The sequence below is a fragment of the Rhinolophus hipposideros genome (genome assembly GCF_964194185.1).
Source record: "Rhinolophus hipposideros genome assembly, chromosome: 13".
NCBI lineage: Eukaryota > Metazoa > Chordata > Mammalia > Chiroptera > Rhinolophidae > Rhinolophus > Rhinolophus hipposideros.
The window spans coordinates 34,944,411-34,968,259 of record NC_138059.1 but is presented as its reverse complement, the minus strand read 5'-3'; the positions used below and the strand labels follow the sequence as shown (position 1 = coordinate 34,968,259).

The 23,849-nt window shown below is 40.5% G+C and overlaps 1 protein-coding gene across 2 annotated transcripts in view; it reads left to right on the top strand.

The window, feature by feature from the left end:
• The window catches only part of CPQ (carboxypeptidase Q), a 660,399-nt gene that overhangs the window by 526,846 nt on the left and 109,704 nt on the right, over window positions 1-23,849 (top strand). For both annotated transcript variants that reach the window (XR_013994760.1, XM_081070557.1), the window contains exon 7: window positions 16,845-17,046. Coding sequence is in view for 1 of the 2 variants with exons in the window: in XM_081070557.1 (XP_080926683.1) it covers window positions 16,845-17,046 (202 nt within the window). In the remaining variant the exon portion in view is untranslated. The remainder of the gene's footprint in view (window positions 1-16,844; window positions 17,047-23,849) is intronic.

Genomic DNA, 23,849 nt, shown 5'->3' with positions numbered 1-23,849 from the left:
TTAGACTCAGCAACTGTAAGGGTGGATTTGCTATTTACTGAATAAGACCCTCAGGTAGAAGAAGACAATGTGATGACAGAAGCAGGAAGAGAAAAGGGACTATGATGAAGAGCCATGAGCCAAAGAATGGGGGAAGCTTCTAAAAACCAGGAAAGGCAAGGAAACCTATTCTCTCTTAGACCCTCCAGAGGGAACTTGCTCTGCCAACACCTTGATTTTAGTCCTGTAAGACTCATTTCAGTCTTCTGACCTCCAGAACTATAAGAATACATTTGTGTTGTTTGAAGCCACTAAATTTGTGGTAATTTGTCACAGCAATAGGAAACTAATACACTATAAGATATTTAAGTGGAAATGCTGAGTAGTGTTGGATATGAGTCTGGAGTTCAGGAAAGGGGCATGGAAATATGGATGGGAACTCATAGATTTATTCAAAACCATAGGATAGATGAAAGCACCAATAGAGAGTGAGGATAGAGGAAAGAAGAGGCCTTAGATTGTTTTGACCACCCCAACATCAGGTATATAAGAACCCTAACCAAGGAAAATGAGAAGGAGAATCCAGTGAGGCATGAGGAAAACCAACAGTGTGAGGTCCCAGAAGCCAATGGAAGAAAGTGTAGAATGCAGCTCCATCAAATATTTGCCAATTAATGCTCATTAGTGATCTCAATCTTGAATTTTTTGCGAATTTCTACAAAAATCTGAGAGGGACAATTGATATTTAAGAGTGGGATACTCTATAGATCATGTTTATTTTTATTCTTTTAGAGATTGCCTAAGCTCTGGTCCTATCTTGGAAAGCTACATATGTCGACAACATTATTTGGATGTTTAGAATAGTATCATTTATTCATTTGACAAGTATGAGCAAATGCTTCTTGGCTAGGCCCTGGGGATACACTAATGAACTAACAAGACCTCTGTTCTCATTGGAGAACTTCCGATGGAGGACATTCACTCAGGCAAAACATTGCCTCTCTAGCAATCTCTCCCCACTTTTCCAGTAGTTGCCCCCACCCCTTCTTTTGACATGTCTCTTTCATGAAATGCATCACATTTAATATAACAGCCAGTTACTACCTCTGCTGTTAAACTCTGCCCTTTCACAAGGAACCAGTCCTATGTTCATCCTCTTTATGTACAAATGCCATCATAGGTAGGTTGGCAGTATGGTTTATTCTTTTTTTTTTTTTGAGGACTATGTAGTTTATTTTTTTATTTTTCAACCACAGTTGACATTTAATATTATTTTATATTAGTTCAGGTGTACATCATACTGGTTAGACATTTATATAATTTATGAAGTGATTCCCACTGATTAGTCTAGTACCCACCTGGTACCATACGTGGACCTGAATAGATATCTCCAAAGAGGACATATCGATGGCCAATAGTATGGTTTATAATTAAAACCAAGAAACATTTATGAGAGAAAGGAGGCACTCGTAATGGCCATCCCAAGACAAAGGATATAAACCAGCACTGCCCAGGATAATCAGGGACAAATTGTCATCCTATTCCTCTGTTTCTATTTCAATAACTGTTGAATAAATACAGTTTACTTCCTGAAGAAACAAATGTATTTACTGAAATATGACTTAATATTTTGTTTTTTGCTTTAATTGAGTATCAATATGTAGAAAATAGTATTAGGAAAAGTAGGGGTTTCTGCTTCTTTTGTTATTGGAGACTCTCTCCATTATTTTGTTCAATGTTCCTCATATAAAGAACCACATAACAATGCCTCTTCAAATTGAATTCTGGGAGAATTGTTGTTTTTTTTCAGGAAGCTGGTCATATGGTATGCTTTCTTTTCCTTGGTATTGAGAGCTATGTGATACATCAATCTTTCCTCTTACCTGACAGCCTGTGCTATCAGGTGGAGCTAACTTATATCCTCAAGTTGCTGTTGGGGTATCATGTTAAATTTCCTGGTGTGCCTTTCTTTTTCCTCAAACATTTATTGATCACCTACTATGTGCTGAGCTCTGTTATTTAAGCTGGCGATATGACAGAGAGACACACAGATTTGACGACTGCCTTCACAGCATTTTCTTGGTTCTTGAGAGTTTATATGCTTTCAAAATATGATATGAAAGATCTTTTCTTACAGGATGGCTTGAATTCTTTCAAGAGCAAGGTAGGGATAAAAAAACAGATTGAATAAAGTGCAACAACCTAGCATATTAAATAAGGGTGTGGTGTGTTAGACATGGGATGCTAGGGGAGAGATAGAGCATGAAATCACTTGAGTAGACCAAGAGCCTTGAAACTCATACATGTGTATTATTGTTTTTCATGATGTTTTATTCCCACTATTGTTTCGGAGAGAGAAGAAGGAAAGGCATACTGAAGAAAATAAAATCACTTCTAAAACTGCGCTTAGAATCTTTACAAATGTCAGTAAAGAGTACTTGATCAAGTAAAGCAAATGGGGATATTGCCATAATCCAAAAATGCTATAAGTGCTTGTCTGTAGGCAGGCTATAAAGAAAAAGAATTAATTATTGTAATTTAATAGGATATGCCCTAGGATTGAGTGAATATTTCAGTTTTCAACTATAGAGTAGCCTATTTTTGCAGGACAAGAAAATAAGTACTGTATTTTTAAAACAAATAACCTGACCACTGTACTTGTAAGATGAACTCAGCCGTCTGTTATAACCTTAGAAAGGGACTTAAAGAAGTTGCTGTAGTCTTCCTAGACAAGACAATGAGATTAGAAGTAAGCCACTGTCTTGGCTGGTAAAACAGCCCCACCAAAAACAAGAAACATGTCTTTATGCTTATTTAGAATGTAACAGTGGCAAAGAAGAAGATAGACTGGCATGAGGGGGAGAGGGTTGAGATGACAGAGAATGAAAACGGCAGAGAAGGCTGCTTACACAAAGCTAGCGGTACTGCAGATTTCTACAACTGCAATATTGAAATGCATATGAAACTAGTACCATGAAAATTAGACCAATGAAATACATTGAAGGAAGCAAAATTTAACTGTGGAACCGTTGAGTCCAACTGATTTTAACTATTGATTATGTTACTTCAAAATGCGAGCATAAAATGAAAACAGACATTAACTTGTCATATAAACCTTTTTAAAGTTTATCTACCAAATACCTTTGATAGAGTGTTCCTTTTTTCCTAAAAAAAAAAAATGTGAATGCAGTCATATTTCTTAGATAATATAAATAAAATTCTTATTTCTTTTGTTTAAAATATATTGGGGTGACAATTGTTAGTGAAATTACATAGATTTCAGGTGTACAATTCTGTATTACATCATCTATAAATCCCATTGTGTGTTCACCACCCAGAGTCAGTTCTCCTTCCATCACTATATATTTGATCCCCCTTACCCTCATCTCCCACCTCCATCACCCTTACCCTCTAGTAACCACTAAACTATTCTCTGTGTCTATGAGTTTTTGTTTCTCATTTGTTTGTCTTGTTCTTTTGTTGTTTTTGGTTTATATACCACATATCAGTGAAATCATAGGGTTCTCTGCTTTTTCTGTCTGACTTATTTCACTTAGCATTATACTCTCAAGATCCATCCATGTTGTCACAAATGTTCCTATATCGTCTTTTCTTACCGCCGAATAGTATTCCATCGTATATATATACCACACCTTCTTTATCTATTCATCTATTGAAGGACATTTTGGTTGTTTCCATGTCTTGGCCACGTAAAAAAGCTGCAGTGTACATTGGAGCACACGTGTCTTTATGGATAAATGTTTTCAGATTTCTTGGGTAGATACACAGGAGAGGGATTGCTGGGTCATATGGTAATTCTATTCGTGATTTTTTGAGGAAACTCCAGAATGCCTTCCATAGTGGCTGCATCAGTCTGCATTCCCACCAACAGTGAATGAGGGTTCCTTTTTCTCCACAGCCTCTCCGACACTTGTTACTGTTTGTCTTGTTGATGATAGCCATTCTGACTGGGGTGAGGTGATATCTCATTGTGGTTTTTATTTGCATTTCTCTGATGCTTAGTGATGCTGAGCAGTTTTTCATATGTCTATTTGCCATTTGTATGTCCTCTTTGCAGAAATATCTCTTCAGATCCTCTGCCCAATTTTCAATTGGGTTGTTTGTTCTTTGTTGTTGAGTTTCATGAGTTCCTTGTATATTTTAGATATCAGCCCCTTATCGGAGGCACTGTTTGCAAAAACCTTCTCCCATTCAGTTAGTTGCCTCTTTATTTTGTCGATGGTTTCTTTTGCTGTGCAGAAACTTTTAAGTTTCATATAGTCTCATTCATTTATTTTAGCTTTTACTTCCATTGCCTTTGGTGTAAAATTCATAAAGTGCTCTTTGAACCCAATGTCCATAAGTTTTCTTCTATGCAGTTTATTGTGGCAGATCTTATGCGTAAGTCTCTGATCCATTTTGAATTAATTTTGGTACATGGTGACAGATAACAGTCCAGTTTCATTCTTTTGCACGTGGCTATCTAATTCTCCCAGCACCATTTATTGAAGAGGCTGTCTTTTCTCCATTGCATGTTTTCAGCTTCTTTGTCAAAAAAATCTGTCCATATTAATGAGGTTTTATTTCTGGGTTCTCAATTCTATTCCATTGGTCTATGTGTCTGTTTATCTGCCAATGATATGCTTTTTTGATTATTGTAGCCCTGCAGTACAAGCTAAAGTCAGGGAGTGCAATACCTCCAGTATTGTTCTTTTTTCTTAAGATTGCTTTTGTTATTCGGGGTCTTTTATGATTCCAAACAAATCTGATTTTATTTTTTTGTTCTATTTCTTTAAAAAATTATATTGGGATTTTGATGGGGATTGCATTAAATCTGTATATTTCTTTGGGTAATATGGCATTTTAACTATGTTGATTCTTCCAATCCATGAACACGGAATGTCTTACCGTTTCTTTGTGTCTTCTTCAGTTTCTTTTAAAAATGTCTTATACTTTTCAGCATATAGGTCTTTCACATCCTTAGATAAGTTTATTCCTAGGTATTTTATTCTTTTTGCTGCAATAGCAAAAGACATTGTTTTTGTATTTCTTTTTCTGAGATTTCATTGTTTATATATACGAATGCAATGGACTATTCTGGTTCAGGCCTTTACTCTCCCCCTTTTTATGTTTTGGTTGCCACAAATTGTCCCTGTTGATGTGGTTGAATAGCCTCCTGTAGTATTTCTTGTAGTTTAGGTCGTGTATTAGAAATTTCCCTCAGCTACTGTATGTCTGGAAAGATCTTTATTCCTCCTTCATATCTAAAGGATATCTTTGCTGGATATATTATTCTTGGCTCATAATTTCTCTCTTTCAATAGTTTGAATATTTGGTTCCACTCCCTCCTGGCTTGTAGAGTTTCTGCTGAAAAATCTGATGATAATCTAATGGGCTTTCCTTTGTAGGTTACCTTCTTCTTTTCCCTGGCTGCCTTGAGGATTCTTTCTTTGTCATTGATTTTAGACAGCTTCAATACAATGTGCGTTGGAGAAGGCCTGTTGGGATTGAGGTAATTAGGTGTTCTATTTGCTTCTTGGATTCAAGGATACAGTTCTGTGCACAAGTTCGGGAAGTTTTCATCAACAATTTGTTTGAATGTATTCTCTGTTTCCTTCTCTGTTTCTTCTCCTTCTGGTATGCCCATTATTCTTATATTGCTCTTTCTGATGGAGTAGAAAGTTCTTGTAGAGTTCTTTCATTTCTTGTAAGTCTCAAATCTCTTTCTTCTTCCATTTGTGTAAATTCCAGGTTTCTATCTTCGATGTCACTGATTCTTTCCTCCATCTGGTCAACTCTGTTACCTAAACTGGCTATTTCATTCTTAATTTCTTCTATTGAGTTCTTAATCTCCAGAAATTCTATTTGGTTCTTTTTGAAAATTTCAATCTCTTTTGTAACATGCTCATGTTGTTCTTTGATTATTTTTCTGAGTTCATTAAATTGCCTTTCTTTGTTTTCTTGCAATTTGTTGAGTTTTTTCAGAACTGCAATCTTGACTTTTCTGTCATTTAAGTCACATATTTCCATATCTTTATGTTCCTTTTCTGGAGACTTTTCACTTTCTTTCTGAGCAGTCTTGTGCCTTGGTTATTAATGTCAATTAATGATTTATTATTTCTCTTCCTAGACATCACAGGAGTGGCTACTGCAACAGGTTGAAAGGAAGAGGTCTTTCTTTTGTTTTCCAGTACTTGTTGATAGAATGTTTTATTTTCTCTCCGACTATAGCCTTTTTCTCTCTCTCTTACACAGTAATGCTATGTTTTCTCTGCACTCTTCCAGCTTCTCACACAATGGGGGGATTCCCTGGGAGATGGCTTCTCCTCTGTTAATAGTTCGCCTGGGTCACAGGGAGCTGTGTCTGTGTGGGTATGCGGAGAGCTTTTGAAGTTCCAAAGCTCTTCCTGCACCAGATTCAGAGCCTATGTGTTTCAGCAGTTATGTTTACTCCTGCAGGGATCTGCCCAGATAGGTGGGGCCAGGGATGGGGTGAGTTGTGAGAGGTGGCCCAGAGCAATGATGGCGACCACCACCACAGCCAGTCCTGCTTCCACAGCTCCCTCCCCTTTGCTGGAACTAGTTGGGCTGCGAATCTGTGTCTGCGGTCCACAGTTCTCAGAACAGCAAATATTCTGTTCTTTTGATCTGACACTGCTACTGTTACGCCTCTAGCACCGGGCAGTTGAGGGCGGAGTGATTCTCCCAGAGGGTACGGAAGGGGCGGCTAGTCTCAGTGCGTAAGCCTTCCGTTCTCCTCTCGGCAGTGAGGGCTTATACCACTGTTTTTAGCCTTCTTCCTCAGTCAGTTCTCCAAGGTCTCTGCCATGAGTGTTGGGTTCAGCCGTGTTCTGCCCCCTCAGCCCTGTGAGCCATAAATGGAGCCCTAGCAGTCCGAGTTCTTCCGTCTTCCACAGCTGCTCTAGTTTTGAGATGCAGCGAGCTCGGAGCACTGAGCTAGGTCTGCGTCCTGTGCCTGCTGGTCTCCATCTCCGCACTTCTCCCTTCCCTCTTCCCCTGCTCGTGAGATTCGCCCACCTTTAGGTGAATTCAGTAGTGGGCCTCTTGGTCTTGCCTGTCTGTTGTGCAGGGAGTGTTTTGTGGAGTTATAGTTGTTCGATTAGTTATAAATTCCAGGGGAGATTTACAGCGGTTCACCTCTCGCTGCCATTTTGATGAGGTCTCCCCAATTCTTACTTCTTCTAAGCCTATGTTTATGCCACATTGTCAGCCTCTGGCTCACTAGCATTTCCATAGTGACATTTATAGAGGGATCATGTGTTTTCAGTAAGTTTAAGAGCTATCTATGGATTTTAACAGGCTCAATGGGAGAATTCACTGAGATTCAGAGTGCTTTGGATAACACTGTAAAAATTGGATTGCCTGAAAACACAGGTTCACCTAACAACAGAATCCTTCTGTACACACAAAGAGAATGATAGGGCTGGTAAGAGATCTCCAGAAGTCATTTATTTTGTTTCCATCTCTAGGCAGAATGGTGGTACACTTTAATAGGTGTCTGCAATTTTAGTACTAAAGTAACTTATCCAAGAATGCCCATTTCCTCAAGCTGCAGCCAGTTTAGTTGTCAAATAAAAATAACTTATGGCTCTCCACTTTGTCATCATCCCTTTCCTGGCTCTCCCTTGGGGACCCAAGGGTGTTCAAAACTGAAGGAGGGAGACTTTCAGAAATAAAAGTCTGAGCTCCAGGGTACACCTGACCAGAAACTAAAACCTATTCTTAGCTTTGCACAGCATGCATATTCCTCTTCACCTATTACCTAATCGTGATAGTTATTTGCACTGAAGCTCTGTAACGCTCCACCCCAGCTTCATTCCTTGAACTAGGAAATCCAGGGTCATTGGCACAGCTGGAGGAAATAATTGCAACTACTCAGCCCATGGTACCATTAGATGATTTGCTTCTGAGAACTTGTTTTGAGTCCACCACCTGACCAAACAGCATCACCACCATCATCTGTAAAATATTACATTTACTGGGGCTGGACAGTGTTCCCGTGACTGATTGCCCAGTGTCAGGCGGAGTTTACTTCTTTGAAGGTTGAATTGAGGAGGCTACATGATTAATTCAAATAATTAGGAGTCTCTTTTTCTCTTCCTTTGATTTTGGGACTGCAATGTCATTTAGATCAAAACCAAAGATCTGTCACCTAGGTTATGAGAAAATAAAACTTTAAAACAAAGAGGAAGCCAAATTTGGAGGAAGAGGAGATGTTTAATTTGGGTCTATATTTCTGAAGAAGAATTGCCTGGAATTAAAAGCAAACAACACAAACATCATCTTTGTGTTTATACTAGGGAATAAGCATTTTAAAACATGCAGTATGTATTTTAAGAACTTTGCTTCTGTTTAATCTTGCCCAAAGAATGCTAATGGTTAACAAATTGTTCTTTGGCAAAGTGAACTGACCTTTAAAAAAAGAAAATAAGTGTAATAGGATGTGGTTCTAGCACAAAACAGTATGAATGCTCAACTTTGAGCAGATATTAACTAATCCAGTGATCCCAACAGAGGAGGTTACCTGGAAGCATTTCTCTACAATGCATTATGTACATGACTTGGCAATGAAAGACAATTCCCATGGCTCCTAATAAAGCAATGTGTCTCTTTATTGAGAGAGCAAAGTGGGGTTTATCTTTGAGCTGCTCAGCCTCCTCATCAATAAGCCTCAGCTTGTCTCAACTGGTGCTGCTTATTTCAGCAATAAAGCATTCACTCTCTAGAAGGAGGTTTCTTCCTACACCCTGTAAACAGGAGAACAAATGTCTTGTTATGTGCTAAAATGGGTTGAGTGAAGCAACCATGGATCTGCTCCACAGTCACTAGCTATAATCAGCTTTTCAAGTCTACACTGAGTGTTTCCTCAACAACTCATGGCATAGTAAGGAACATGGATGTTTATGACAACACGTTTCTGAGAAGCAGCTGTGGGGACAGAGCCCCAGAGAACAGTTTCAAGGCTCTCAGCCTCACATGGAGGGGTGTTGGCTCGGGTAGTAGATGGTCATCAGCTGTGACTAGTTGGCCATCATCTGTTACTGGTTAGCCATTAGCCACTGATATAACTGCCATGGCTAAGCTGGCAAGGGGTCAAATATGGATTGCGGATTGCAGAGGCGGATTGCAGTTAGTAAATGAGGTTGGTTGGCAGAGACAAGTGGATGGCGGGTTGCGGATCATGTGACTCCTTGTGGGGACAAAACCCAAAAAAACAGTTTCCAGGCTCTCGGCCTCACAATAGAAAGGTGCTGGCTCGGGTAGTAAATGGCCATCAACTGTGATCAGATGGCCAGCAGCTGTGGCTAGTTGGCCGTCAGCTGTAACCCGTAGGCCATTGGCCACTAATATAACATCTGTGGCTATGCTAGCAGAAAGGAATGGGGGCTAGCAAGAAGATGGTGGCTGGCAAGCGCGGACTGCTGTTAGGCAGATTATGTAGATCCTGCTTCCTGTGTCTCCAGCCCAGCCACCAGCGAGAATATATTGGTTTGACTCCCCTACTTATGGCTCCGTGGGTGTTCCTTTTTGGCCTTACCGTGTCCTGCGTTCTTATGAGGGGAGTGGGAGAAGAGGCCCCGCCGGACGCCCTGCACGACAAATGGCGCAGCAAGCAGGGTTCCCTGCGTGACACTCCTGCTTCCTGTATCTCCAACCCAGCTGCTAGCGAGAATATAGTGGTATGACTCCCCTATCTATGGCTCCGTGGGTGTTCCTTTTTGGCCTCACCCTATCCTGCGTTCTTATGCAGGGAGCGGGACTAGACACCCCGCATGCACCCTGCATGACACAGCAGGTCTAGGAGCCCAATGACCCAGCTTATTTATTCCAGTTTCTTTGTTCAGGGATGTTTTATTTTCCCAACTTCTTTGTCATGTGGTAATAATTAAACAATGACTACCCATAAATGAGGAGGAAAAAGCAGTGTCATGGACGGTGGGTGGTTTGTTTTCTTATTCTTTATTGAAAACATACGGAGATGTTTATATACAAATAGAAAATAATAGAATGCTGCCATCACATTAACAGTAGCTAATAAAATTCTACATGAATAGAAATCAAACATGTCTCTACCTACACCAGAATTCCGGTTTACTGACATCTGCACATCCTGTCTAATTCGGCTTGAAAAGATGTTTTATTATTTCAGGCTTATTATTCCTAGTTGGAAGGAAATTATAGAGCAATAGAGACCCCACATGACAATTAGCAAAGGCAATAAATTCTGTGCAAGTAGACCTTGTGTTATGATCATAAAAAAGCTTCAACTTTATATATTTGTGTAACTACAGTCTCTGTGTTTTACATTAAAAGTGAGGACTTGTGGTCTGACACATGGAACTAAGCTTCCAGAGACAGGGCAATGGTGGGGAGGGGTGCAGAGCACAGGCAGGTAGGGCCAGACCTCTGCATTTGAGTTCTGGCTGCCCCATTTACTAACTAGGTAACCCTGGGAAAGCTAGTTAACCTGAGTAAACCTAGTTGCTTCACCCATAAAGCGATAAATATAACAGCACTTACAGAATGTGAGCATATTTGGGGTAAGCTATAAAGCATTTCACACAGCATCTGGCGTGCAGGAAGCACCACAAAACGCTGCCTATCATCATTACAAGCAACTAGCGGAATGGTTTAAATGGAGACCAACCTTGAAAATTTGAGAGGTACAGATACTTGGTGGTAAGACCCCAAACAACAACTGTTTATCAAGTGTTAATTATGTGCCAGGCTTTACAATGCATTCTTTCTTACCACTCCATGAACTGGCTGCCATTATCACAACCACTTCATGGAGGAAGAACTGAGAGGTTACCCAGACTGGCCAAAGCCACAAAGCCAATGACTGGTAAATCTGAGGGTCAAATGCAGTCTGAATAATTCCAAACCTCAAACTTTTCATCTCTCCGCTAAACTGGCTGCCACATATGATTATATAACACACGGCACTTTTCAAAGCTCCTTTATCTATGTTATTCTCTGTTCCTATCACCATCCTGTGACATTGCACGGGCATTCACAAACTGTGGAGTCCCCTGTCCCTAGGACATCCATTCATTTGCAGTTGAAGAGGGCCAAGAAGCCCTTAATGCATATTTTATTAGGCACACTGGCAAGTTCAACTCACACAATCACTTTCATTTTGGCCTACAAAAGTCTTTTCTTTGAAGGCCTTCAAAGTTCCATATGCACAGGCTCATTATTCAAGCTTTGGAAAAGAGCATTTGTCCCAACTTACAGATGAAGAAGCTAAAGGCCAAGGTAACATGACATGGGGACAGAGGGAGAAAGCCAGTCATCTTCCTCAGGAGCCAGCATGTCAGTTGCTGAGTCCGCAATAGAATAGAGCTGGCCTAGCACATGTCCACCTCACTACTCATTAGTGTTGGGTCTGACAGCCAAACTGCTACCTTGCTCCACTTTTAATAGTACGTAATAAGGAGCACTTTGCTTAATTTTCTTGTTGGAAGGATGGGCTCTGTCTGCAGTATAGGCACTCTCACATATAAGATTACCTAATTCTGTTTTCATTTGCCTATAGGTTGTGTCATGCAGGGGACCCTGCTCGCTGCACCATGTGTAGTGCGGGGTGGCCTGCAGGGCCTCAGCTCCCGCTCTCCACATAAGAACGCAGGATATGGCCAAGTCCACTACATAGTGATATGTCCCCAGGCTGATAGTCAGATGATCCATTAAATCATGTACTGAAGGCACTGCAGCGTGCAAGGGTGGTGTCACCTTATTTAACTCCCTATCGTCCACAGTCATTCTCCAGGTCCCATCTGGCTTCTTGACAGGCCATACTGGGGAGTTAAAGGGACTGTGCGTTGGCCTCACAATATGTGCCTTCTCCAATTCCAATATTGTACGACCAATCTCCTCCTGCCCTCCTGGCAGGCGGTACTGTCACACTGTAACCACGTGCCGGGGCTGTGGCAACACTTGAGGAGGGTGGTGAGCATGCCCGTGTGTCACCGCTTTCACCACCTGGATCCAGAGACAGAACTCTCCTATCGACGTCTGTAAGCTGAGGCCATGTAGCACGGCCACCCCTAGAATATTCTCTGGAACGGGGGAGACATAAACCTTGTAGGTATGAGGGGGAAGCCTTCCTATACCCTGTGGTAAGGAAACAGCTTTTATAATCACAGTCTTTCCCCCATAGCCATCAATGCAGATTGCTGGTCTGGGAAACAGTTCTGGGTTCTCATAAACAAGACTGCAGTCTGTGCCAGTGTCAACTTGCGCCAAAACTCTAGTTGGCCTCTGCACATTAGAAGGGGACCAATGTATGGACAGTTCCACGTGGGGCCTCTGATCCCTGCTCGTCCCCTCTAACTGGGTACCTTGGCCCCACCCCTAATCAAGCTGAAAGGAGTCGGCCTCAAGCAGCCTCATGAAGTCCTGGAGGGACACAAGTTGTGCTTTCCCAGATTTCTCCTTTAGGCTTCTCCAGAATTGCTGTTCTGGACACAACTGTTTCCAGAGTTCCAACAACAGTGCATTGGGTTGTCGGTCTGTTTTCTCCCAATTGACCCCTGCTGCATGAGATCACGCCACATCCGACCTCACCTCTTTACTTTTGATTTTGTCTTCCGGGTCTCAACTGCTCGGACCTCCTGTCTTAACTTCTTTCGCCTCCAGCTTTCAACATCCCCTAGGGTGGCCATGGCAGTTGTAACTTCATGGATCCGCCGCCCCACATAAGGTGTTAGAATAGCAACCAAGGATCCAAAAGCACTCTCAGGTGCAGTATCCAAAACCAGATCTCTCATGCTGGCTGTAAAAAGCTTGTCATCCGGCCCCTGCATATTAGGGTTGAAAATAGCATGTCTCATACCCATTTCACGGATGATTTGAGTAAGTTCTGTATATGACTGACATTGACTCACAGTGTCTGGCAGCTCGCCAGCCTGTCCCCATACTGTGCATACCGCAGCAGTGAGCCACTCCATTAGAGAGTGGTTGCCCTGGCTGTGGGCCAACCTATGGCAGTTCTGTAACCTTTGTCACAGGGATGGTTGCAGTGTCATGAAGGCTAGCTTTTCCATCTCACCTGAGGAGCAGAGAATGTTGTCTGCTCCCTCATCCCATTAACGTAGTAGCCAAGCCAAGACTGGCTCTCGAGGGTGCTGTGGGCACCGCCTCCCCAGCTCCTGCAACTCAGTGGGAGTGTAAGGGGTGTAGGTTTTGAAGTCAGTCACAGCTGGGTTGCCTGCAACAACGCCCCCGAGACCCAAAGGTTGCTCACGTTTTACCCTTTGCTTCAAGATTGGCTGGGCTTGGGTGTTGGGAGCTACATTGTCTCCACTTGCTTCCTCCACCTCTGCCTCAGATTCTCCATCTTGGGGCCCCTCTTCTAACAGGCGGACCCAAGCTTCCAGCACTTCCAACCGGGACACCTGGTCCGGCCCCTGGGTCATTTCATTAAGCGCACTTTCCGTGTTGAGACTCAAGGCCATGAGGAACTTCCAGCCCACGTGGCCGTCTGTAGCCTTCTCCTCCTACGGCAACCGCTCAGCCAGAGCCTGCAGGGCCCTCTCCACTCTGGCCAGAGAGCCATCCATGTCCTCCCATCCCTCCTTGGGGGTCCAACTCCTGAGAACAGTGGCCACCGGACACCACACACTGTGTGGGGGCCACACGTCCTCCTGCCCAGAGTCAGACTCCATTCCTACCTGGTCGGAATCTTGCTCGCTGTGCCAGGTGTCTGAGTGGGTGGAGGCCTCCGTGTAAGATGTCTGCAACTCTAGGAGCCCACGGCAGCAGCAGATCACCAAAAGGAAGACGACATTTGCTCTGGCCAACAGGGCAGCGTGCCATCTGGAGGTTTGAGTCTCCCAGGCAGACCACGCCTCCTGTTCCTGGTGTCGCTCCTCACGGGCCACCTGAAGCTGAGCTTTTACACGCACAAACTGCTCCACCATCCTTCAGTAGGCCTTGGCCAGCACCACACCCTGCTTGCTGCGCCATTTTTCATGCAGGGGACCCTGCTCTCTGTGCCATGTGTCATGCAGGGTGTCATGCATGGTCTCTAGTCCCGCTGTGGGGACAAAACCCCAAAAAACAGTTTCCAGGCTCTCGGCCTCACATAGAAAGGTGCTGGCTCGGGTAGTAAATGGCCATCAACTGTGATCAGATGCCAGCAGCTGTGGCTAGTTGGCTGTCAGCTGTAACCCGTAGGCCATTGGCCACTAATATAACGGCTGTGGCTACGCTAGCAGGAATAGAAATGGGGGCTAGCAAGAAGATGGTGGCTGGCAAGCGTGGACTGCTGTTAGGCAGATTATGTAGATCCTGCTCCCTGTGTCTCCAGCCCAGACGCCAGCGAGAATATATTGGTTTGACTCCCCTACTTATGGCTCCATGGGTGTTCCTTTTTGGCCTTACCGTGTCCTGCGTTCTTGGGCGGGGAGTGGGAGCTGAGACCCTGCACGACACCCTCTCCTCACATAAGAATGCAGGATGTGGTAAGGTCAAAAAGGAACATCCAGGGAGCCATAGATAGGGGAGTCATACCACTATTTTCTTGCTGGTGGCTAGGTTGGAGACACAGGAAGCAGGAGCCACACGATCCGCAACCTGCCATCCACTTCTGTCTGCCAACCAACCTCACTTGCTAGCTGCAATCCTCCTCTCTGCAATCCACAATCCACACTCCACCACTTGCTAGCTCAGCCACCATCTTCTTGCTAGCCCCCATTGTTTGCTAATGTAGCCATGGCAGTTATATTAGTGGCCAATGGCTCACTGGTTACAGCTGACGGCCAACTACCCACAGCTGATGGCCATCCAATCACAGTTGATGGCCATTTACTACCTGAGCCAGCACCTTTCCATGTGAGGCCGAGAGCCTGGAAACTGCACTCTTGGCTCTGTCCCCACAGTTGTGATGTTTCTATTCTCCTCTTTACAGGGGAGAGAGAGAGCTTGGGGTCGGGGAAGGGTTAGGACATGTCAACCTGCTGACCTGGCATCAAGGTGCTAGTTAAATGAGCCCTGTATATAAGGCATTAATGCAAATATTTTGCTTTTTTAAAAAATTTTATTGGGTAACAGTGTGTTTTTTCAAGGACCCATTAGTTCCAAGTCAAGTCGTTGTCCTTCAGTCTAGTTGTGGTGGGCACAGCTCAGCTGCAAGTCCTGTCACCATTTTCAGTCTAGTTGCAGGGGGCACAGCCCACCATCCCATGTGGGAATAGAATCAGCAACCTTGTTAAGAGCTCGTGCTCTGACCAACTGTGCCATCCAGCTGTCCAATTTTGCATATTATTAATGATGCTTCCATTGAGGAGTAGCCACAGTGGCAAACTGAGGTGGCACTTTTTATTATAAATGCCTTGGGTCTTTCTCTGAAAATCACCATGAAGACAGAAATTCCTTAAATGTGAAAGTGGAAATATAAGCAAACTTCTGCTTTGTTAACTTCTTCATCATTAACAGCAGCAAAATATTGTTATTCCAGGGCCATCCTGTTCAGTGCTGTTAATGTTGACAACATCCTGCTCTGGAACTCAGCACTGCTTTTGCCCTTGTGACAACACTACACTCCATGGGAATAGTTAGGAAATCATTGTATTAGAATCTGTTTTAGAAAAAAAATTATGCAACCCTCAAATTGTCATGTAAGTGAAAAAGTCATTCTAATTTAGAACAAGTGTTACTTATCACTCTATCTCATTCTGGTGATGGCAGTGTGGAGTTTTGGAAAGCATGGGATTTCAGACCCAGTTCTACCATTTGCCAACTGTGTGACTTTGAGCAAATCACTTGACCCCTCTGATCCTCAGTTCCTTTTCTATAAAATAGCATCAACCATAAAGCTGCTTTGTGTACTTTATGGGCTATGGAAGAAGATCAAAGGAGATTACGAATGTGAAAGCTCTCTGGAAACACTGTACAAATGTTATTATTGATTTTTGCTAAGTAAATAATGAGGAACAAATACAGTACCATCCAAGAAGCTTGGGAATAACTTAACCGAGTAGTTGTTGATAGTAGTTGGTCAGTCTTGAAGAAGTGGATGGCTCCTTACAAGCAGATGGCCAAGGCAGTTTGAAAGACCTTAGACTTGCAAGTCTTAGGTCAATGTGGCAATTTAGCTGTACAACCTGGTAAGAGCTTCTTATATTATAAGCTCTTACAGTGATGATATTGGCTACATGAAATCACTGTGTGCTTTTTTACCAGACTTTATTTGGAAAGAGTTTGCAAACTAGCAGTCTGGCAGAGTTGCCAGGGTTTGGAGTGCTAGTGTTGCACACCAGAAAGAGCACTGTTTCATGTGTTGTTCTGTTACCTGCCTCCCTGGAGATGGAACAATAACAACATCAGAAACCCAGGACAAACTTGTTAGTTTGATGCCTTTAAGATTGAGCAGAACTCACAATTATAGTAAGATGGAATATCTGTTTAGAGGAAAGAGGTACAGAGAAATCAGTCCACAAAGCATACCTTCTTTTTTTTTTTTTAACATCTGGATATCCCCCGCCGTACAGAAGGATTTGCATCCTGGTACGCAGTAGGCACTTAAGAAAATTGGTTCAAAGACTATTAATGGCTAGTAGCAATAATTGAATACTTTTAATATGGGGCTTTGTATTTCTTTTCATTACATTTTTTAATCCTCCCAAGTCAACTCGAATTTGGCAAATCCCAGGATGAAAAATTGTGCATCTCAGAACAATTAGGTAATAGGCAGACCAGACCCTAAGTCAGTCAGAGTAACATGTGTTTTGGCAAGAACTGGTGAAGAGATGAAGTATTTGATTATTGTTGTTTATAGTTCCCAAGGAGAAAGCAAAGAAGCAACAGAAATAAACCAAACACTTTTCTCTTTTGTTTAGGCAAATTCTTCCAAATATAGCCTCGTGATGGAATCTGACTCAGGAACCTTCTTCCCCTCTGGGCTGCAATTCACTGGCAGTGAAAAGGCCAGGGCCATCATGAAGGAGGTCATGAACCTGCTGCAGCCCATCAACATCACACAGATCTTTAGTGATGGAGAAGGGACAGACATCAACTTCTGGATCCAAGCTGGAGTGCCTGGTAAGACCAAAAGATAAAATTTGGGTTCCTTATATGTTGCTACCAATTTAAAACAGTTTCTATTCTTGCATGCCACAGTGAATATTGATAGGCCAATCAATGCATGGAAACCCTAAGCTTTTGTCTATAAGGTATACTCTGATGATTTCCAAACTTGGGATAATAACACTCATTTGTATTTGGTATTTGATTGCCCATTTGTCTTCTCTTTCTAAATTCTAAGGTCTCATTCCCAGAGATTCTGATTTAATGATTCTGGGACTGGGCCTAGAAATTTCTCTCTCTCTCTCTCTCTCTCTCTTTTTTTAATGGGTATCTTTGGTGATTGTAGTACAAGTAAACTCACGATCAAAATTTGAGAAATAGATTAGAAGGCAATTATTACAACTAATATAATTCCAGTTCTAGTCCTGTGCTAGGAAATCTTTTCTGACTCAAAGAATCCCCTACCTAAATACAGCGATGTCTGAAATTTTACCATTAGAGATTTGTTCTTTGAGGGTAGGATACTTCCTGATAATCACTTTTTTTAATGCAAAGACTCATGTAAGAGTTCAGACATAAACTAATTTACCCTGATCAGTGATTTATAAGGTTGGTATTTTTAAGACAAGGGATGAAATAATGTAATAGGAGTAGGCCTGGGGAGGTTACAGGTTAGAAAGTGGAACAACCTTAAAGACAAACTATACTTTTTCACAAACTTCTCCTAGACTGGCCATGTGAAAGGGTTGTGGGTGATATTCAGCATCTATGACCTGAGTTTGTTCCCTCAACACCATTATATCCATAACCAAAAACATTGTTAAAGGATCCATTTGCAAATTGTTCTGTATTTGTGTTATGCAAATAGGATATTCAGCTTTCGAAAAGTTTTAATATTACTGTTTACAGAACCATTTCTGTGGCTACAAAGCACTTCGCAGGTTTAAAAAGAAGTCTCTAGTTGTTTCAATCTAGTTGTGGAGGGCACTGGTCACAGTCACCCCGGCGGGGATTGAACCGGCAACTGTGTTGTTACCAGCATCGTGCTCTAACCAACTGAGCTAACCAGCCACCCCCAATTCTAGCTTTTCTATCTTCAGCCTGCAAAATAGATTTCACCAATAGCATTCTACATGGATTTGAGATTTTTTTACAGTCTTACTCTTGATATAGTGTACATTTTTAAAACATTTTAGATTTTAAGGTTTATAATAATTTTACTTAACTAAAAACTAGAAAGAGCTTTCCTGTATTCTAATATAAAGAACCAAACTCTCCAGTGGTTTGTGTATATTTTAGCCATATTTTGAAATATCTTAAAACATTTCCATTTATAGTGCCGTGCAACATGTGGACAGATCTGAGACTTTCTACATATGTCATGGTCCAGGTATAGGGGGAGAGAGTTTGCCCCTTATGTTGTATGGAATGATTTATTTGAATTTTAGATTTTTTCCTGATCCTTACATTTTTCATTTAATGTTTTTGGACTACAGTTGACCTCGGGTAACTTAAACCATAGAAAGTAAAACTGGATGAAAGGGGACTACTGTATGTCTTGCTTTTGTTGCATTGGATAATTGAGAATTGGCTTTAGCTTTATTCTTTCCATGTAGCTACTCCATAAGAATGGTTCTGTTTGGAATTAACAAGTTGGTTTGATTGTCTTCACTAAGGTAAGGCCTTTCCCTCTTGCCACAATGAAGAGGGGGAATTTGAGCCCCATTATGGTGACTTAAAAATTAATACAAATTACCATTTATTGAGCTCCTATTTACTAGACAGGCAGGCTTTTTGCAGACACTGTCTTTTTTTATCAGTACAACCATCCTAAGAATTAGGTAAGATTATCCCTATTTTGCAGATGAAGAAACAGACTCAGAAGGACTAAATGACTTGCCCAGGGCTATCCTGCTCTTAAATGCAGATGTCACCCTGAGAACAGGCCCCTTTGGTTTCAAGGCTGGTGGCCTTTTTCCCACAATATACAACAAAGGGAAGTCTGGAATGCTGAGATAGTTTCCAAATCTATGACAGTGTCTGAAATGTTTATCTTACTCATTTCTTGCTTATGCAAAGGATTTCGGTTCATTCCTGCTCCAGAATAACTTATCCCTGGGGAAAGGAGTTTGTTATTGTAAATAACTACTTATTTCTTCTCACATTCTTTGTTCTATTCCCCCCTCTACCTCTGTCACTCAGGAAAGTTTATATAAATAAAGTCGGTGGTTCATTTACACTGCAACTAGTTTCCTGGAATTCTTTTTTTATTTTCTTTAAAGTATTGTAAGATTGAACCAAATTATTGCTGTTTTCCCTATTACTCTTGAGCTGTCTTTTGATATTTCAAGTTTGGGCTATTTCTCAAGAAATAATGGAACTACTTATGTTATAATTCTTGTCACCTATTGAAAATTTAGGAACATTAGGAAAATATGAAGAACCATAGTTAATCCGAAAAAAGAAAATACACATATACCAATATGTACCCTGTATTCTTGAAGATATGGCAAATTATAATGAATTAAACCTAAAGATAGGATTCAAAATACTAATTAAGTTATGATTTAAATAATTGCTTATGTAACTTTTGAAAAATTTAAGAGAAATATTTCCAAACTCCATCTTTCCTTTCTTGTTTCTCTTTTCCTTTCCTTTTTTCCATTGATTAAATAAATATTAAACCCCTACCATGGCCTATCAAATTTCTGTAGTCTGATGACTAGGCCCCAATTATTTTAATGTTCCATGTATACTCAATATTGAAATGCTAATTAAAAGTACAGATAGAATTAAAAGTCAACATTATTTTTATTCATTATCGAAGCTAAATACATTAATTTATGAAAGGATCATCTTTGAGGAGAAAATATGATGCCCTTTATCTATTAATAGATGATGTCCATAATGGACAGGATGATTATCAACATAAATATAAGGCTTTATGGGAGGAATATTTTTTAAAAATAGGTATCTTAGATGTATTTTCCACATAAACGCTCTGTTCCAGATGTTCCAGATGTCTTTATACTCCAGCCTCCTCTCCTTTTTACCTCCTTTCATACTCCTTCCTGTTCTTCCCGTCTAAATCCTAGTTGCTCTTTAAGTCTCACACTAATATGTTTATTAGTGTCCATGAATTCTTTCTTAACAGCCCCTGATATTCTATTGCTTTTCTAAATGTCTAAAACACTTCTACAGTGTGCAATCTGGCCCTTGTAATTTTATACTAACATGTTTCTTGGATCACTAGGAGTTTATGTACATCCTGCTTCCAATACCCAGTGATCAATTTTTTATTTCTTTTTCTTTATTTTTTGCATTTTTGTTAAATTTATTGGGGTGACATTGGTAAGTAAAATCATATAGGCTTCAAGTGTACAATTCTATAATACATTATCTATATATTGCATCATGTGGTAACCACCCCTAGTCAGTCCTCCTTCCATCACCATATATTTGCCCCCTTTACCCTCTTCTACCACCTTCTTCCTTCCTTACCCTCTGGTAACCACTAAACTGTTGTCTGTGAATATGATTTTTTGTTTGTTTGTATATTTGTTTGTCTTGTTCATTGGTTGCTTTCAGTTTTATATCCCACATATGAATGAAGTCGTATGGTTCTTGACTTTTTCTGTCTAACTCACCTAGCATAATAATCTCAAGATTTATCCATGTTGTCGCAAATGGCACTATTTCATCTTTTCTTCTGGCCAACAAACATTCCGTTGTATATATGTACCTCATCTTCTTTTTCCAGGCATCTGTCGAAGGACATTTGGGTTATTTCCAGGTCTTGGACACTGTGAATAATGTTGTAATGAATATAGGGGTGCATATATCTTTATGGATAATTTCTTTTCAGATTTTTTTGGTAGATACACAAAAGAGGAATTGCTGTGTCATATGGTAATTCTATTCTTAATATTTGATGAACTTCCATACTGTTTTTCATAGTGGTTGTACTAATTAACATTTCCACCATCAGTGATCAATTCTTTGAGATTAAGGTCAATGGTTTCTACTTCTTTCCCTCATCTGTATCTCTTAGTTTGATTTTGGAAAACATTTACATTCTTTTAAATCTGACATAAGAGAAGAAACAAAAATATAGAAATAACTATTTTCTCAAAAAGCTTTGGGTCCCTCAGCTTAAGAGTATAGAGAAAATAAAGGATGCTGAGAAAAGAGACATAAAGATAGAAAAAATATTGAAAGAATGATACAAATTAGGGAGGCTAGAGCAATTAGCATTATTTCTCTTAACGGAGTAAAGACCGAGATATATTAAATAATATCTTCTAGTACTTTAATGATTCTTGTACATAAAATGGTAAACAGTTGTTCCCTGCCTCTTTCAAAGACAATACAACAGCATGCTTAAAGTAGTCTCTGAGTGATTTGGGTTAGTTTCTATTCACTCAGATAGTGGAGAGGCTTTAAGTCTTAAATTTTTGCCTAATTTTCCAATTATGGGCTCCTGGTTAGAATGAGAGGAGTCTGTTTCATTCTGAGTGTGTCAGTAATGAGATAAAATCCATGGTTCTCAGATGTCCTTAAATACAACTTTCTTGAACATCTTTAAGAAACTCTTCTATAAAATATACATTAATGGAAAAAAAATTAGATACTCTCTTACTGTGACCTAATCCCTATAGGGATGAGGTTCATCTCTATTCATATCTACCAATAAGAGTTACCTCTTCTGCTTCAGAATCTGAGAGCCCACCTTTTCCTGATATTGTTGGCATATAGTAGACAGTGTGCTGAAAAGAATTAAGAGGCTTTGAGTGTGCGTTCTAGCTTCACAACTTCTAACTTCATGTGCTATCTTTCTTTAGGCCTCAATCATTTATTACTGTGTTTCCCCAAAAATAAGACCTAGCCAGACAATCAGCTCTAATGTGTCTTTTAGAACAAAAATTAATAAAAGACCCGGTATGTTATGTTATGTTATGTTATGTTATGTTATGTTATGTTATGTTATGTTATGTTATGTTATGTTATGTTATATAAGACCCGGTCTTACATTGTAGTAAAATAAGACCAGGTCTTATATTAATTTTTGCTCCAAAATATGCATTAGAGCTGATTGTCCGCCTAGGTCTTATTTTCTGGGAAACACGGTATTAAGCATCCTTATTAATCATCTACTGTAGGGCAAAAAGGAATCAGTAGTACAGAAGATAGACAGGATCCTTATCTTCATAGACTATACAGTTTAGTGAGTGACACTTGGTTATTTCATCTGCAAAATGGATATGGTAGCCTATATGCCATCATTTCCATAAAGTCCCCACTTATGTTCTTCCTCTTCTGTCCATTTTCTCCTTGACCGCTACCACCATCCAAAAACAGCATAATCATCTAGGACATAAAAGATTGTCTCCAAATCCAGTTTATTCAAAATCCCTTCTATTTTTTTTTTGGGGGGGGTGTAACTATTCTTTTTTTTTAAAATTTATTTATTGGGGTGACAATTGTTAATGAAATACATTATTTCAGGTGTACAATTCTGTATTACATCATCTATAAATCCCATTGTGTGTTCACCACCCAGAGTCAGTTCTCCTTCCATCAGCACATATTTGATCCCCTTACCATCATCTCCCTTCCCCCAACCACCTTACACTCTGATAACCACTAAACTATTGTCTGTGTCTATAAATTTTTGTTTCTCATTTGTTTGTCTTGTTCTTTTGTTGTTTTGTGTTTATATACCACATATCAGTGAATTCATAGGGTTCTCTGCTTTTTCCGTCTGACTTATTTCGCTTAGCATTATACTCTCAAGATCCATCCATGTTGTCACAAATGTTCCTATATCATCTTTTCTTAACGCCGAATAGTATTCCATTGTGTACATATACCACAACTTCTTTATCCATTCATCTATCGAAGGACATTTGGTTGTTTCCATGTCTTGGCCACCGTAAACAAAACTGCAATGAACACTGGAGCACACGTGTCTTTATGTATAAATGATTTCAAATTCTTTGGGTAGATACCCAGGAGAGGGATTGCTGAGTCCTATGGTAATTCTATTTGTAATTTTTTGAGGAACCTCCACACTGCCTTCCATAGCGGCTGCACCAGTCTGCATTCCCACCAACAGTGCATGAGGGTTCCTTTTGCTCCACAGCCTCTCCAACACTTGTCGCTATTTGCATTGTTGATGATAGCCATTCTGACTGGGATGAGGTGATATCTCATTGGGGTTTTTATTTGGTTTCTCTGATGATTATGATGTTGAGCATTTTTTCATATGTCTATTTGCCATTTGTATGTCCTCTTTGGAGAAATGTCTCTTCAGGTCCTCTGCCCATTTTTCAATTGGGTTGTTTGTTTTTTTGTTGTTGAGTTTCATGACTTCCTTGTATATTTTGGATATTAGACCCTTATTGGAGGAACTGTTTGTAAAAATCTTCTCCCATTCAGTCGGTTGCCTCTTTATTTTGTCGATGGTTTCTTTTGCTGTGCAGAAACTTTTAAGTTTCATATAGACCCATTTGTTTATTTTAGCTTTTACTTCCATTGCCTTTGGAGTCAAATTCATAAAATGCTCTTTGAACCCAAGATCCATAAGTTTAGTACCTATGTATTCTTCTATGCAGTTTATTGTGTCGGGTCTTATGCTTAAGTCTTTGATCCATTTTGAATTAATTTTGGTACATGGTGATAGATAACAGTCCAGTTTCATTCTTTTGCACGTGGCTATCCAATTCTCCCAGCACAGTTTATTGAAGAGGTTGTCTTTCCTCCATTGTATGTGTTTAGCTTCTTTATCAAAAATTATCTGTCCATATTTATGTGGTTTT